Source organism: Mytilus californianus, unplaced genomic scaffold, assembly GCF_021869535.1.
Source record: "Mytilus californianus isolate M0D057914Y unplaced genomic scaffold, xbMytCali1.0.p SCAF_5, whole genome shotgun sequence".
NCBI lineage: Eukaryota > Metazoa > Mollusca > Bivalvia > Mytilida > Mytilidae > Mytilus > Mytilus californianus.
In genome coordinates, this window is record NW_026262701.1 from 76899146 (window position 1) to 76914799 (window position 15654).

The 15654-nt window shown below is 31.8% G+C and overlaps 1 protein-coding gene across 6 annotated transcripts in view; it reads right to left on the bottom strand.

Annotated features, from left to right (window-relative positions):
* The window catches only part of LOC127703079 (uncharacterized), a 182639-nt gene that overhangs the window by 70641 nt on the left and 96344 nt on the right, over positions 1–15654 (bottom strand). Inside the window, exon 6 of one of the 6 annotated variants that reach the window (XM_052207485.1) lies at positions 10597–14553. The exons of the other annotated variants lie outside the window; for them this stretch is intronic. Coding sequence (XP_052063445.1) covers positions 14296–14553 — 258 coding nt within the window. The 3' untranslated portion in view covers positions 10597–14295. The remainder of the gene's footprint in view (positions 1–10596; positions 14554–15654) is intronic. 6 annotated transcript variants of the gene reach the window in all.

Genomic DNA, 15654 nt, shown 5'->3' on the forward strand with positions numbered 1-15654 from the left:
GACGATATACGGAATCTCCAAAGCGAACAAAAATGATATCAAGTAAAAATTCAAGGGCAGATATAGTATCAAAGCATGTCCAAATGACATAGTTCTTTTGTTTGTTGCTACTAAAAAATGACCTAAAAGAGTTTGAACATATGTATTCGCATTCCGACTTTTTAAATGTCCATTTAATTAGGTGTGTGAATTTTTTCTTAATAAGAATATGAGGCAAAGTGGTATATAGGGTAGAAAAATCAAAACTTTGAACAGATTGAAATTCACCAATATATGCATGCAATTAATCAAGTACTTCCAACGAGTTTTTGACACTCCAAAAGTAGTTAATTCCACTATTTTCAAAGGCCTTATTTGAACAATTTATTATCAGGTTTTTTTATTGTACCAAGTGTACTAGTAAGTAGAATAGACAATTTAGTAGTGGAACAATGACTTGAAGACGAAATAAATCTATATTTGTAAGGTGATTTGTGTAGCTTCGGAAGCCAGTACATAGTTGGGACTTTCATTATATTTAGTTCTGCTTGTAAAGAAGTAGCTAATAGTTTATGTTTGTTACAGATATCGTTTTCTGAAAATGAAGTCAGTTGGAATGATGGTGAATTCGTGATTTCCTTTTGCAGAACCTCAATGTAAAATTTACGTCAAACTATAATGATATTATTAGCAGCTTTATCAGCTGGGACAAAAACAAATTCCTTGGCTAGTTCTTTTAGTTTATGTTTGATACGAGAAATAGGATTTTTATGGTTGTTGTTAAGAGTAAAATGTTCTTTAAAATGTTGTATACGTATATCAACTATCTTCATTACTGAATTAAAAAAAAGAGTCCAAAGTTTTATTGTCAGCTTTTTCCCGTTTTATCCATTTCAAACAGTAAGCACGAAGTTATTCGTGGATGATATTACGACACTCATTCCAATTAATAATTGACGGCGGACGATATTTAGGTCCTTTACTGGGGAATGATTTTATCTCTCGGTCGCGAACGATGTTAAGGTCTCCTGTTATAACATGGAAAATGGGGCCATAAGTGTATTCGGAATAACTACAATTACATGACGGAGGTGTATTTTCACTGATATTTACATCTTTACACACTTGGCTATAATTAAACACAAATGTTCTGGTAGATTTCTTGTAAATATAGCAAATGAGAGGGAGTTCAGTATTATCAACATATCCAGGAATTTGTTCTGTAACAGAATGGTCGTTAGAAATACCGGCAATATTTACAAAATCAAAACCTTTATTGACATACTTTATTTTAATAAAATGTTTTTTATGATCTTCAGGGCGATCAATTTTGGGAAACAGTTTAGAATAACAATATGCCATTATAACTTGAACGATTTCATACTTAGGACTGCAATATGAAATTGTGTTGCAATCCTCTAAAATTTTATTTAATTTATTTATAGGTAAAGAACAGAGCTTGGTTAATAGATAATGTCTGCCGTTGTTTTTTGAAATAGAAATTAGGTACGAAATATTTGTATGGTTCGTCCGAAATTTTCTTTGATTGCGATTTTTTTCTACGCCCATGAGAACGGTTTCTACGAACAGTTTTAGAAACTATATCCAAAATGTTAACATAATCGGTTCTTGATATATTACCAATTCCCATGATATTATCATTAAGACCGAGAGGGTAGACTGTCTGTAATTTTTTAATCCAATTTAATTCAATTATTTTCCGTGATCGTACAAACTTTGAATGAGATTCACCAGGCTGCTTATTTACAACTTCTAAAGGTTTAACTGTTAAATGTTTATTAGGGTGATTGTGCTTTTTAAGATGTTGATAAATGATAATTTTGAATGTATTGGGTCTTTTAAAACGATACAGGTGTTCTTGCGTGCGTTTAGATAAATATCGTCCAGTTTCACCTACGTACTGAATACCGCATCCCGGTTTGTTTCATGTGAGTAAATTAATAATACTGTTTGTTTTTCAAGTTATATCACTTTCAAAATTTAAAGAAAATGTGCGACCATTAAACGTATACCTTACCGTATTGTTGGTGGAAAGACGGGGACATGTAAGTCATTTTTTTGGCATGACACTTATCGATAGAAGGGTAACCACGATTTTTATTGTTAAAAATGTTAGCGATGGTAGTATTTTTATATAAGCGATTTTGAAGATTGAGACGTGTAGATACCTTGTTGTCTTTATTTACTCATGCGTCTGAAGCGCTTTGAAATTGAGAATGGGAGCACACAAAAATATCATAAAACACATGTTGGATGCATGCTCTGTGTGTCCAACTGTATACCGTCATATGCAATACTAATAACTGCGCAAAATTTCAGAATATAGTGTTCAAGTAAATTTCACAATCCACGAAGTCATAGAAAAAAGCCCGCATCTTAGTTTTTGTTTTATCAATGAGGGCAGTAAATACTTATCAAAGGTACCAGGATTATAATTTAATACGCAAGACGCGCGTTTCGTCTACATAAGACTCATCAGTGACGCTCAGATTAAAATAGATATAAGCCAAACAAGTACAAAGTTGAAGGGCAATGAAGACCCAAAATTCCAAAAGGCTGTGCCAAATACGGCTAAGGTAATCTATTCCTGGGATAAGAAAATCCTTAGTTTTTCAAAAAAATTAAAGTTTTGTCAACAGGAAATTTATAAAAATAATATGACCCTATAATTGATATTGATGTCAACACCGAAGCGCTGACTACTGGGCTGGTGATACCCTCGGGGACGAAACTTCCACCAGCAGTGGCATCGACCCAGTGGTTTAAATAGTTATCAAAGGTACAGGGATTACAATTTAATACGCCAGACGCGCGTTTCGTCTACATAAGACTCATCAGTGACGCTCAGCTCAATATAGTTATAAAGCCAAACAAGTACAAAGTTGAAGAGCACTGAGGACCCAAAATTCCAAAAAGTTGTGCCAAATACGGCTAAGGTAATCTATTCCTGGGATAAGAAAATTCTTAGTTTGTCGAAAAAATTAAAGTTTTGTCAACAGGAAATTTATAACAAAATGACCATGTAATTGATATTCATGTCAACACCGAAGTGCTGACTACTGGGCTGGTGATACCCTCGGGGACGAAACGTCCACCAGCAGTGGCATCGACCCAGTGGTGTAAATAGTTATCAAAGGTACTAGGATTATAATTTAATACGCCAGACGCGCGTTTCGTCTACATAAGACTCATCAGTGAGGCTCAGATCAAAATAGTTATAAAGCCAAACAAGTACAAATTTGAAAAGCATTGAGGACCAAAAATTCCAAAAAGTTGTGCCAAATACGGCTACGGTAATCTATTCCTGGGATAAGAAAATCCTTAGTTTTTTGAAAAAATTAAAGTTTTGTCAACAGGAAATTTATAAAAAAAAATGACCATACAATTGATATTCATGTGAACACCTAAGTGATTGATGCATGATTTCAGGATGACATAATCATGAATATGTCCTTCACCTGTCATTACGAATTTTATTCTAACTACTTTACCGGTTGCATTTATATATAAACACATTTTTGCATGCTGAAAACTAATTTACATTTAATTACATTTGCAGTATACGATACAAGTTTTCCCTATGAATCATAATTGTGAAAAAGTTTTCTTTTAACTTTGGAGGAAAATTTGTCTTCTGTTCACACCTAATATTTGATTCATAAGAACAGGGCTTTCTGTGATAGTTTAAACTGATTATAGAGTACTGTTTTGCATATTGATTAGATGATCTTCAATCGTGCGTTGTCAAGTAACCAGTGACAAATAAAATCACGTCAGAAATACGATAACACCAGAAAGTAAACACATGAAATGTTGATTAGCTTGGTAAAATTAAAGGTACTAAAACAAGAAAACAAAGGTGTACCAAGTACTGTCAAACAGGTGACTCAACCTAAAACTCGTTTCACTTATCATGTACACGATATGCTTGATGCTGTCTTTTTATATATTACCATAAAGAAATTTACATCCTTTTAGAATTTATATCTTGAAGATATATTTCTATAATTGAGTAAAAACCTTGAAACATAAGGGTAATTTAGTAAGATCAACAATGGACATTACACACAAGTGTACGATAATAACCACAAAAGGGTTTATATGTGTGAGTGTGGCTGGCTGTGATCCTAAATGTTTAAAAGACGCCAGAAAAGGCATCTGATCTGTCAATTCACAGAATGTGTAATAGTCCCCATATAGACATTTTACCTGGTCTTGATTCGCATGGTTCGTGATGTACAGTTGGGTGCAGACCAAGCATAACATAAACGCCGCATGCACATATTTTTTTAGTCAACTCCAATTTTTGCGCTTACCAGTAAACGCGCGTTTACTAAAATTGCGTGAACGCGATCAAAATGAAAATGTCAATTGTCTACGCGAGTAAACGCGCGTTTACTCTGTTCCCTTTTAGTCGTAGTGAACGGGCGTTTACTACAGATTTTACATCGTTACCTGTGTACGTGCACTTAAGAAATACGCGTTAACTATTCACGTTAACTATTTGTGGAAATTATAAATATATTTTTTTCAGGCTTATTAATAAATTGCAAAGGATTAATAAATAAAATCGCTAAAAAATTAAAGTAAATACTGCAAAACATAAAAAAAAAGTTTTATATGTTAACAACAATTAATATTCAGGACGGTAGATTTAGCTAGGCAATGTTTCAAGACTCGAAATAAAACAGACCACATCAAATTATCTATAATATATTTTTTTCAGACAATACCCTCATTTCAAGATATTTGCCGTAGTTCATGGTTTATTGAATTTAAAAATCGACATTTATATATACGATGTTAAATGTCAATTTTATTAAATTTGTTTATCCCTGCAGACATAAGGAATTGTTTTTTTTTATAAAAAAAAATCATCGCAATAATTCTCTCCCTTTTATGGCAAACAATACATTCTAAGGAATAAAAAGAGAATTCATCCCGCCAGTACAATGGAACAAGCTTTAATTATATAAAAAGAAATATTTATGGATGCGACAACAAATTTTGCAATTCTAAACTTTAATTTCTTCACTTTTATGTGTGAAAATCTATTCTGAAGCAGAAAAAAGTACTCAATCATCAGGCCAGTACAAGAATATTAATTGAAAAAAAATGAAATATTGTCACTTGTTATTATTATTGACATGAATTTTGTAACCGTAGACTTATAGAGCTCTCAATTTGTGTAAAACTATTCATCCTGAGGGACAAAAAGAACTGAATTTAAATGCCGTTGTATAATATTCTAACGTAATCGAAAATATTGGCACCTTTTTTTTCGTGCGACAACAAATTTTGCAATTTTAAACTTAGATTTCTTCACTTTTATGTCTAAAAATCCATCCTGAGGTATAAAAAGTACTCAATTATCAGGCAAGTAGAAGAATATTAATGAAAAAAAGAAATATTGTCACATGTTATTGTTATCGACATACATTTTAGTAACCTTAGACTTAGAGAGCTCTCATTTAGTGTATAACTATTCATCCTTCGTGACAAAAAGAACAGAATTTTGATGATGTTGTATAATATTCTAACACAATGGAAAATATTGGCACCTTTTATGCAACAACAAATTAAGTAATTTTAAACTTAAATGTCTTCACTTTTATGTTTTACAATTTATTCTTATCCGGTTTATTGTATTTCAAAATTTGAGATGAATTCTTTGAGAAATAAAAAAAGTTATTAGCACGTTCATTTGGTCCTGTCATTGATGATATTAGTCTGGTCATTGTCAATGTTGATCAGGTCATGTTTTCGCAAGTTTTGAAATTATTTTTTCGTTTTTTTTATATTTAAATATCAAATAATGAAATTTAATTATAGTTCAAATTTAAGATAAATCCTATGATTAAAAAAAAGTTATTAGGAATTTTCATGTTAGTCCTGTCATTGTTCTATCATTGTCCTATCATTGCTTCAGTCATTAGGGTAACCCACTATGCAGTAGTAAACGTGCGTTTACTTTTTACAAAGAAAAACAGAAGACGCGCCACTTTCACGGTAACGCCCGTTTACTATGAACAAAATTAGAAGACGCGCCTTTTTCGCGTTAACGCGGAAGGAAACGTGAAAGTAAACGCCCGTTTACTTTTTTATGTCTACTACAATTTTGGAGTAAACGCAGAATTAACGCGGCGTCTACATGAAGTGCACGCCAGAAAACGCCGCGGTAACTTTTTTCGCGCGTCTACATGTAAAGCTTGGTCTGTACCCAACTGCAGGCATACCTGGATCATTTATCTTCTTGACACACTCGGTCTCGTTTTAGTCATTATCGAATAAAAATGTGAAAAGATTGACAATTAGTGACGACCCTGTTTTGTACAACTTGGTATGCTATTTGATGTCTGCAATATAACGCTAAATATATATACAAAAAACTTTTTAATATGAAGAATAGAAATGATACCAAGTGGACATTTGTAAATCACAAGTCCGACTTAAAAGACAACGTCATAGCAAAACATTAATACGACTAAAGAGAAAACAACAATGACAAAACTTTACATACAAGACTAGAGACTTAGCATCTCTAAACCAGACAAAAAATGGAGGATGCAAACAGGTGCTTTGGAAAGGAAAGTAGTTAATGCTCCACATGTGTTAAGCAGAATACAGTTTTCTTTTCTTTAGTAAGCAAAGTACGTACTATTTATGATTATCTATAATGTGGAAAGATTTTGCCACCAATCAAAATATAATTAAAGATTTTCCAGCCTCGAAAAAAAGTTGTTGACCAATGTTGACTTTAAAAGTCATCCGAATAATTACAATAGCTAATTACAGGTCTAAATCACTATAGATCGGACATTCTCTAAGTTTAATCCGTAAGGCAAGCTTTTTAATACAAGTCGGTAACATGAAATATTTCTGAATGAAAATATAATTTAGAATAAATATCAGACGAAGTCTAAGGTACATAATAAGATGTTTTATTAGAATAGTATGATTCATGGTACAATGTAATTATTGTCACTTAATTAATCAACGACATAAAGAAAAAATAGTGTGTAATGAAGAAGTCTCTTTGTTAATTTAGATATTGAAAGTAAAGCGTATTTATGAGAAACTTTTAATTAAACACTATTATAAATAATGCTTTACAAACCTATTTTCATCTTCCATTACTTCATATAATGAAAATCCTTGACGAAATTGTCAAACGTATGTTTAAATAGCTTCCTGTTTGACTCTAATCTATCTACAAATATATACCGGCGCTATAGATCTTGGGTATTTGAATATGTATTATTGTGTAAATGGATATTTTTATATTATTTATTGTGTAAACACAGCCTGTTTGCGACATTAACTTAAATATTTCGTATTTGTCTAACAAAATTCGCCTTTTAGACCAAAAGTTTTAAGTAGATACATAAATAATGGTGATTTCATCCAACAGGTCAGTTTATAAATGCATCGACACAACGTTGATAGCACAATATAGCATAACTACCAGTACAAAATATTAAAAGATTAAGGAAGCAACAGTATAACTAAGGATCAATAAGCATTTTTTTAGGGTGTTGAATATAGATTTGTGGATATTCTCTTTGACAGAACATTACAAAAAAAAATTCTGAACTAACAAAGCATATATCGTTTTACTACGAGAAAGTTGTTTGCTCACTTACAATTAGGGCATATTTGTGGGTTTCTTCGGGGATTATTTCTTTTAATTTGTACGACTGCACGTTTTCTTGTCAGTTAATGTACTTGTGGCTTAAATTTTCGAGTAGTCAGTGTTATACGTGATAAATTATTTGGTGTCAAATTATAAAATCTCTTGATGAACCTTGTTTTTGTGTGAATAAAGACGGTACAGCAAATGATGACATATTTCTACACTTTATACATCAAGCAAAGGATTCCGGTCAAACCCGTGATATGGGCATTTTAATTTTGCAACGGGGTGTTCCTTTTTTCTTCGTAATGACGGATCCCACCGTAAGTTTGAGATGACAAGCAGCAACAAAAGAGCTGTTCCACTTCTCGATGTTTTATAAAGTGGGTTCAGTATGATATCCATTTGAAATTAAAGAAATGAAATGAAACTCTGTATAAGAGAAGGTAAATTGGCCAATTCAAGTTATTATTTTTGAATTGTTTACTTGTGAAACTGTCTATTCTAGAGGTGGCGTGAATCAGATGTGGATACTAAAAAATTCCAAAGATCTTTTAGAGTACATACAATCTAAGACTCTTTCATCCTGCAATAGTATTAAAACATTTGACTTTTCTTCACTTTACACAAATATTCCCCACTCCAAACTAATACACAAATTGAAAGGGTTGGTATTGCTTTGTTTCATAAAAAAGAATGGCCAACGTAGATACAAGTATCTTGTCTTAGGGAGGTATAAATCCTACTTTATAAAAAATCTCTCTGATTCAAACAAAAAATTCTTTGAAACAGACATTATCAAGATGCTTTCATCGGAATTAAACATATTTATTCTAAAACCAGTTGTTGGCATGACACGGGTTATGTTCTTCTCATATATTTTATGACGGTATAATACTAAACCCCTAACAGGAGGGATTGTGCCTGATATTCATATGATGAAGATATAATCTTTCAATCAGTTTAATTGAGGTCTGGAGCTGGCATGCTAGTAGTCTGTTGTTATTTATGTATTATTGTCATTTTGTTTATTTTCTTTTGTTTCCTATTCTGACATCGGACTCGGACTTCTCTTAAACTGAGTTTTACTGTGCGTGCTGTTGTACGTATGTTTTTTCTACATTGGCTAGAGGTATAGGGGAGGGTTGAGATCTCAAAAAACATGTTTAACCCCGCCGCATTTTTGCGGCTGTCCCAAGTCAGGAGTCTCTGGCCTTTTTTAGTCTTGTATCATTTTAAATTTTAGTTTCTTGTGTATAATTTGGAGTTTAGTATGACGTCCATTATCACTGAACTAGTATACATATTTGTTTAACTTGGTGACTATGTTGAACGCATCTATCCCATCGAAGTAGAGATAAAGGATACAACAGATACAGTTAAGTCTGCCTCATATCTTGACTTACATCTAGAAATTGACAATGAGGGTCGGTTGAAAACAAAATTTTACGACAAAAGAGATGATTTTAGCTTCCTTATTGTGCACTTTCCATGTCTATGTAGCAACAATCCAGCAGCCCCTGCATACTGAGTATATATTTCCCAATTGATACAATATTCCCTGGCCTGTATTTCCTATCATGATTTCCTTGATAGAGGGTTGCTGCTCACAAGGAAGCTATCTAACCGAGAGTTCCAAATGATGAAGTTGAAATCATCAAACTTAGGAAGTCTTAATATAAATATAAATCACTTGATAAGACTTTTGACAAACAATAGTTGGTGTACTTATATTTCTTAGCGGAATAGCCTAAGGAAAGCATATATGGCATGAGTTGCAGTATTCTGTTACATTATTTCTAAGTCTATGTCAGTAGAAATGCTGCAAGATCTAAAAGCGAAGTCTTCCTTATATTTTATTGTCCAGTCAAGGGGGTGTCAAGGGCAGGAACAATAATTTCTTTCTAATAGACTTTATGCACGACCACTTGATATACCACTCTCCATTCTTCTTCTGGGATAGCATCAGGGCATCCATTTCCACATTAAAATGTCATCTTGATGGTTGTAGCATTCGGCCACTTTGTCTGCTTTCTCCTATGACTGAGACCTCTTGAATGATTTGATTTTGACTCTGCTCGAAAGTTGCGTTCTTTTTGACCATTTTAATTTTTATTTTCTCCATATCTAACCCTTCTGTCATTTCAAGTTTCTTCTCTTTCTTTTATTTTCTCAATTTCTAACCTTTCCTTCATTTCAAGTTCTGCCTGTCTTTTCCAGTTATTTTGTCTTAACTTTGTTTTTAAATTGTTTATCAAATTGGTTTGATTCAAATTCCTGTTCTAGTTCAAGCTGTTTTAATTTGATAGCATCAACATTTTCGACCTTAAGTTCATGAGTCTCTTCACAAAAAATGTCTGTGTCCAATAATAAGTCTATTTCAATTTTTTTTATAATTTGTTTGTTCATAGAAAATGTACTCTAAAATGTATTTTGATATGTTTAGGAAGCAACACTTATTCCTCTTTCGTTCAGTAAACAAACCCTTTAAGGTCTGGCGTTTTAAAAAAAATATCTAGCATCAAATGCCATTTTTGATTATAGTTGTTGCCTAATTCTAATTCAATCAAAAATATATTGAAAAACAATTCTGATATGAACGTTATTCCGGACGAGCTTCCAATTTCTGTTACGGCCAGAATTCACCTTTAAATTGTAGCCAACAAAAATCAAAAATCAATAATAGAATTGAACAAGATGTATAACACAATTTTACAAGAAATATGATACAAATTGAAGTGTCAAATAAACTATTAAAATTTATGTCCTATCCTTAGTCTTTTATTTATCCAGAATTCTTCTCTTAACTGTAACGGAATATGTCCAATAAGTTCACTAAATTAATCAACGATCTAAAAAGAAATAGTCTTCAATGAAGAAGTCTATTTGTAAATTTAGATATTGAAAGTACAGCGTATTTATGAGAAACTCTTAAGTTTAACACTCTTATAAATAATACAAACCTATTTTCATCTTCCATTTCTTCATATAATGAAAATCCTTGACAAAATTGTCAAAAGTATGTTTAAAAGCTTCCTGTTTGACTCTTACCGATCTACAAATATATACCTGCGCAATTCATCTTGGATATTTAATATGTATCGTGTAAATGGATATTTTTTATATTATGTATTGTGTAAACACAGCCTGTTCGCGACATTAACTTAAATATTTCGTATTTGTCTAACAAAATTCACCTTTTAGACGAAAAGTTTTAAGTAGATACATATATATTGGTGATTTCATCCAACAGGTCAGTTTATAAATGCATCGACACAACGTGGATAGCACAACATAGCATTACTACCAGTACAAAATATTAAAAGATTAAGGAAGCAACAGTATAACTAAGGATCAATAAGCATTTTTTTAGGGTGTTGAATATAAATTTGTGGATATTCTCTTTGTCAGAACATTACAAAAAAAAAATTCTGAACTAACAAAGCATATATCGTTTCACTACGAGAAAGTTGTTTGCTCACATATTTAAAATTTACAATTAGGGCATATTTGTGGGTTTCTTCGGGAATTATTTCTTTTAATTTGTACTTCTACACGTTTTTCTTGTCAGTTAATGTCCTTTTGCCTTAAATTTTCGAGTTGTCAGTGTTATACGTGACATATTATTTGGTGTCAAATTATGAAATCTCTTGATGAACTTTGTTTTTGATTGAATAAAGACGGTACAGCAAATGATGACATATTTCTACACTTTATACATCAAGCAGAGCATTCCGGTCAAACTCGTGCTATGGGCATTTTAATTTTGCAACGGGGTGTTCCTTTTTTCTTCGTGATGACGGATCCCACCGTAAGTTTGAGATGACAAGCAGCAACAAAAGAGCTGTTCCACTTCTCAATGTTTTATAATATACATAATATATGTTTTTAAAATATATTGACAAAAAGTTCTGATATGTACATGTTTGTTATTCCGGACGAGCTTCCAATTTCTGTTACGGCCAGAAATCACCTTTAAACTGTAGCCAACAAAAATCACAAATCAATAATAATTGAACAAGATGCATTACACAATTTTACAAGAAATATCATACAAATTGAAATGTCAAATAAACTGTTGAAATCTATGTCCTATCCTTAGTCTTTTATTTATCCAGAATTCTTCTCTTAACTGTAACGGAATATGTCCAATAAGTTCACAATGTAGTATGATGTAGTTAACTTAAATAAGATTGTCAATCCAACAACTCCGGAGATCTTTTAATAATCCAAGTATATTAATGTCTGGTCTGTATAATTATGGTGTCTGTATATATAGTTGTCACGGAAACTTCTTAAACACTGTAGAAGGGAAAATTCTAGAAAACTTTAGACGGGAAACTTCTTAAATATTAAAGAAGTTTTAGTTACGCATAGTCACATAAAAAGTTCTAATCATTCAATCAGTGTCTATGATTGCTCCAGTGATTTCTAAACTGAGCCATTACAACAATATTTTGTAAACAACTGTTGAAACATCTAATAAGGTCACACAAAACCAATTAATCTGAGAAGTTAAACTTTCTGGATTTTTTTCTCTTTGAAAGGGTTTTATTACGTTTAAGGATAAGAGCCCATTTACAATGAATATTTACAAAATATTCACATGTAATATTGCCTTTCCAACGTACCGAAAACATTTGAAGGGAAACATCGTTTCTGATTTAGTCTTTTACTACCACGACGACGACGACGAACGACGAATGCCAAGTAATGAGAAAGGCTTCGGGCCAGGTGAGCTGTTATTGTAAGCATTTACGTACCAAACTGCACCAAATGTCAACAATGAGTCAGAAAATAGAGTTGGGATCATGTAAGCACAATTCTTATTAATTTCAGCTATCAAACATAAGACTTTTCCGATAGCGTGGAAATCTACTTCAGTTACAACGTTTATCTGGTACAAACACCCCTACTTTACTCGTTAACTCAATTAAAGGAATCTTCATTGAAATACTGTATTAATCGTAAAATTGTACTCCTTGAGTAACTGCATGATGTATTTTCAGTTTTATTATCATCTGAATTAGCGATATTCGCTATGTTTGTTATTTTACATCTTAGCCATATTCGATTGATCAATCTGTGTGCTTTTTTTATTTATAGATGTACACTATTGTTTCAGAAAAAGGGTGAAGGTTTGGTACCATTAAAACGTTTAAACCCGCTGCATTTGTTTGCACCTGTCCTAAGTCAGGAATATGATGTTCAGTAGTTGTCGTTTGTAGATGTGGTTCATAAGTGTTTCTCGTTTCTCGTTTTTTATATAGATTAAACCGTTGGTTTTCCCGTTTGAATGGTTTTACACTAGTAATTTTTGGAGCCCTTTATAGCTTACTGTTCGGTGTGAGCCAAGGCTCCGTGTTGAAGACCGTACTTTGACCTATAATGGTTTACTTTTTTAAATTTTGACTTGGATGGAGAGTTGTCTCATTGGCACTCATACCACATCTTCTTATATCTATCTTAAGTTTTATGATCTGATATTTTTGCCTGACGATCTTTAATTTGTTATTCAGGAAATACATGTACAGTGGCTATACACAGGTACTATGTAACAAAACAAAACAACTTGTGAATTATTATGCAATGGTCTGCATTAATATTGTTGTACTTATTTTACACACAATGATGATATGTGGTAAGATTGCCGATGAGACAATTGTCCATCAGAGTTAAAATGAAGTGGTAGTAAGCAAATATAAGCCAGCACAACCTTTCATCTTGGAAACAGAAACAAGAAAAAAAAAACTCCAATTATGTTTTGCTAATTTACCATGTTTACATTTTTTAATTAAGTAATATTATTCATACAAATACAAGTATTGTATATATAATAGTTAAACATAAAATATAATTTGTATCTCATTGAAAATATATATAACATGTATATAACAAAATAAATTATATAGTTATGCCGTCTGAATTAAATCACAGTTAGCGCCTAGATCACGTAAATGAAAGAAAATACTGTTGTAATGCATTTTACTATCGATATTATTTTTTAGGAAACATCGAACAAATCCAAAAAAAAAAAAAAAACAAAACAAAACAAATAATTGTGATATAAACGTTATTAAAGCTATTAACACAATCTCACAAAATATAAATCTGGTTTTTGTTAGTGCACACACTTCTTTTTTTAAATTACTAGAGGTATACTCCAAACTTGTTACTTAATAATGAAAGAAATATAAAAATATTCCCATGATTGTTATGTGTAGAATGTGATCTTATATTTTCTTGAATTTCTTTATCCGAGTTATTTAAACGCATATTTAAGATCAAGTTAATGAACTGTTAAAGTGTTTCTTAAGTGTTGGGCTGAATATGGATCATTTTGCTCGTTCTTCCTTAAAATATATACAAAGTTATACAGTGTTCAAAAATCTAACAATTTTCCATAGTACAATAAAATCTGATTGATTAAACTGTACAATGATCTGCACTTTAAAAAGATGTTTATCTGGATCCGATTTAGTCTGGATATATGCAAGACCGTGAAAGATTTGTTGAAGAGGAATAATGCGTTTATTTTTCATCACATTGTTAATATTCATTATATTTAGAAACTAAATAATGCTTTAAAATTACATAGTTAATATATATATTATAAATGCATGTAAATGTATATAGTTTATAAATTTATCTCCTTTATTTTTTTAAGGCAGTGGATTAGTATCAACAACTTGCTGCTGTGTACTGTCAATTCTAGGCAGTGTTCCTTCAACAGTTTGAATCTGTGGTCCTTTCTGTTCGTTTGTAGTATTTTCTTGATATTGATTAGCTCTGGGATAGCTCACTGTCGGGATATCTATATGTCCAGAATTTTCCATAGCCGGTTGAACATTTCCAATAGGAATGTTAGTTTGTAAGTCAAGAAACAATTCAGGCTGTGTACCGTTTACAAAAATGACACCCTTTTTAAGAAATAAAGCAGCACTACAGATAGGATACTTTTTCTAGTTTTACATTTCCATTATTAAAAGTTATTATTACATTGGTAGCAATGAATTACATTGATTTCCCAGTTAAATAAAAACCGATAATTTCACATGTGAAATAAACGTGGTTATTTCACTCTCTGACGTCATACAACAATAGGCGTTGTCAAGACGTCGATAACGTCGGATCAAAACAAATTGTGAATGCGTAGAAAAAAGATATAGTTCCTTACATTTTCTACATTAATTTCATTAAAAAAGCCATTTGCCAATGTAATAAAAAGAATAACTAATCAAAGAATTCGAATATCGAAAAATATTCAACTCGTGACCGAACAACACTGATAATTAACTCATGCGCTACGCGCATTCGTGAATTAATGTGTTGTTCGGTCACTCGTTGAATATTTTTCTCTATTTGAATTCTTCGATTAGTTATTCTATAATTAATAAAGTAGAAGAAATGAAATATGTAAAGTTTGCAAATATCAGTTCGCCACTTTCCCAGGAAAACCTTTACATATTTAGTCTTTTTATATATGCCCCATTTGATAACATGTTTTCTTATGAATCATTAAATTACCTTTTATCCAGCGGAGGTTCTGATTGTTTCTGGTCAATATTCATCCAACACATAATATATAATGCAATTGAATATAAACTTTAGGAATAAGTGTAATATAAACGTAAAGAGATGTGAAATGATTTGTAAAGAGAGTTATGTAAGAACGCGATTGAAAGCATTTATTGGACTTCTTCAACAATGAGCAAAATCACGCTAGGAGTTACTGCCTAATTTAAAACATAAAAATAAAACAAACACACAAACAAATGAGGCAGACTCGAAAACAATTACAAATATTTTGTTTCAAATAGGGACATCAAATAATCATGACCGACACAAAACGTGCTATGAGTTGAGAAGGAAATTCTTACCGCACCGACGCAACACTTGTTTTTAATTGTCCGTTTTGCATCAACGCTTAGGTATAGGTAATGTACGAAAATATCAGAAACAAACAGTACATTTTATCTAAAATGTTACAAAGTGAAACTGTTTTACAAATGGTATGATCA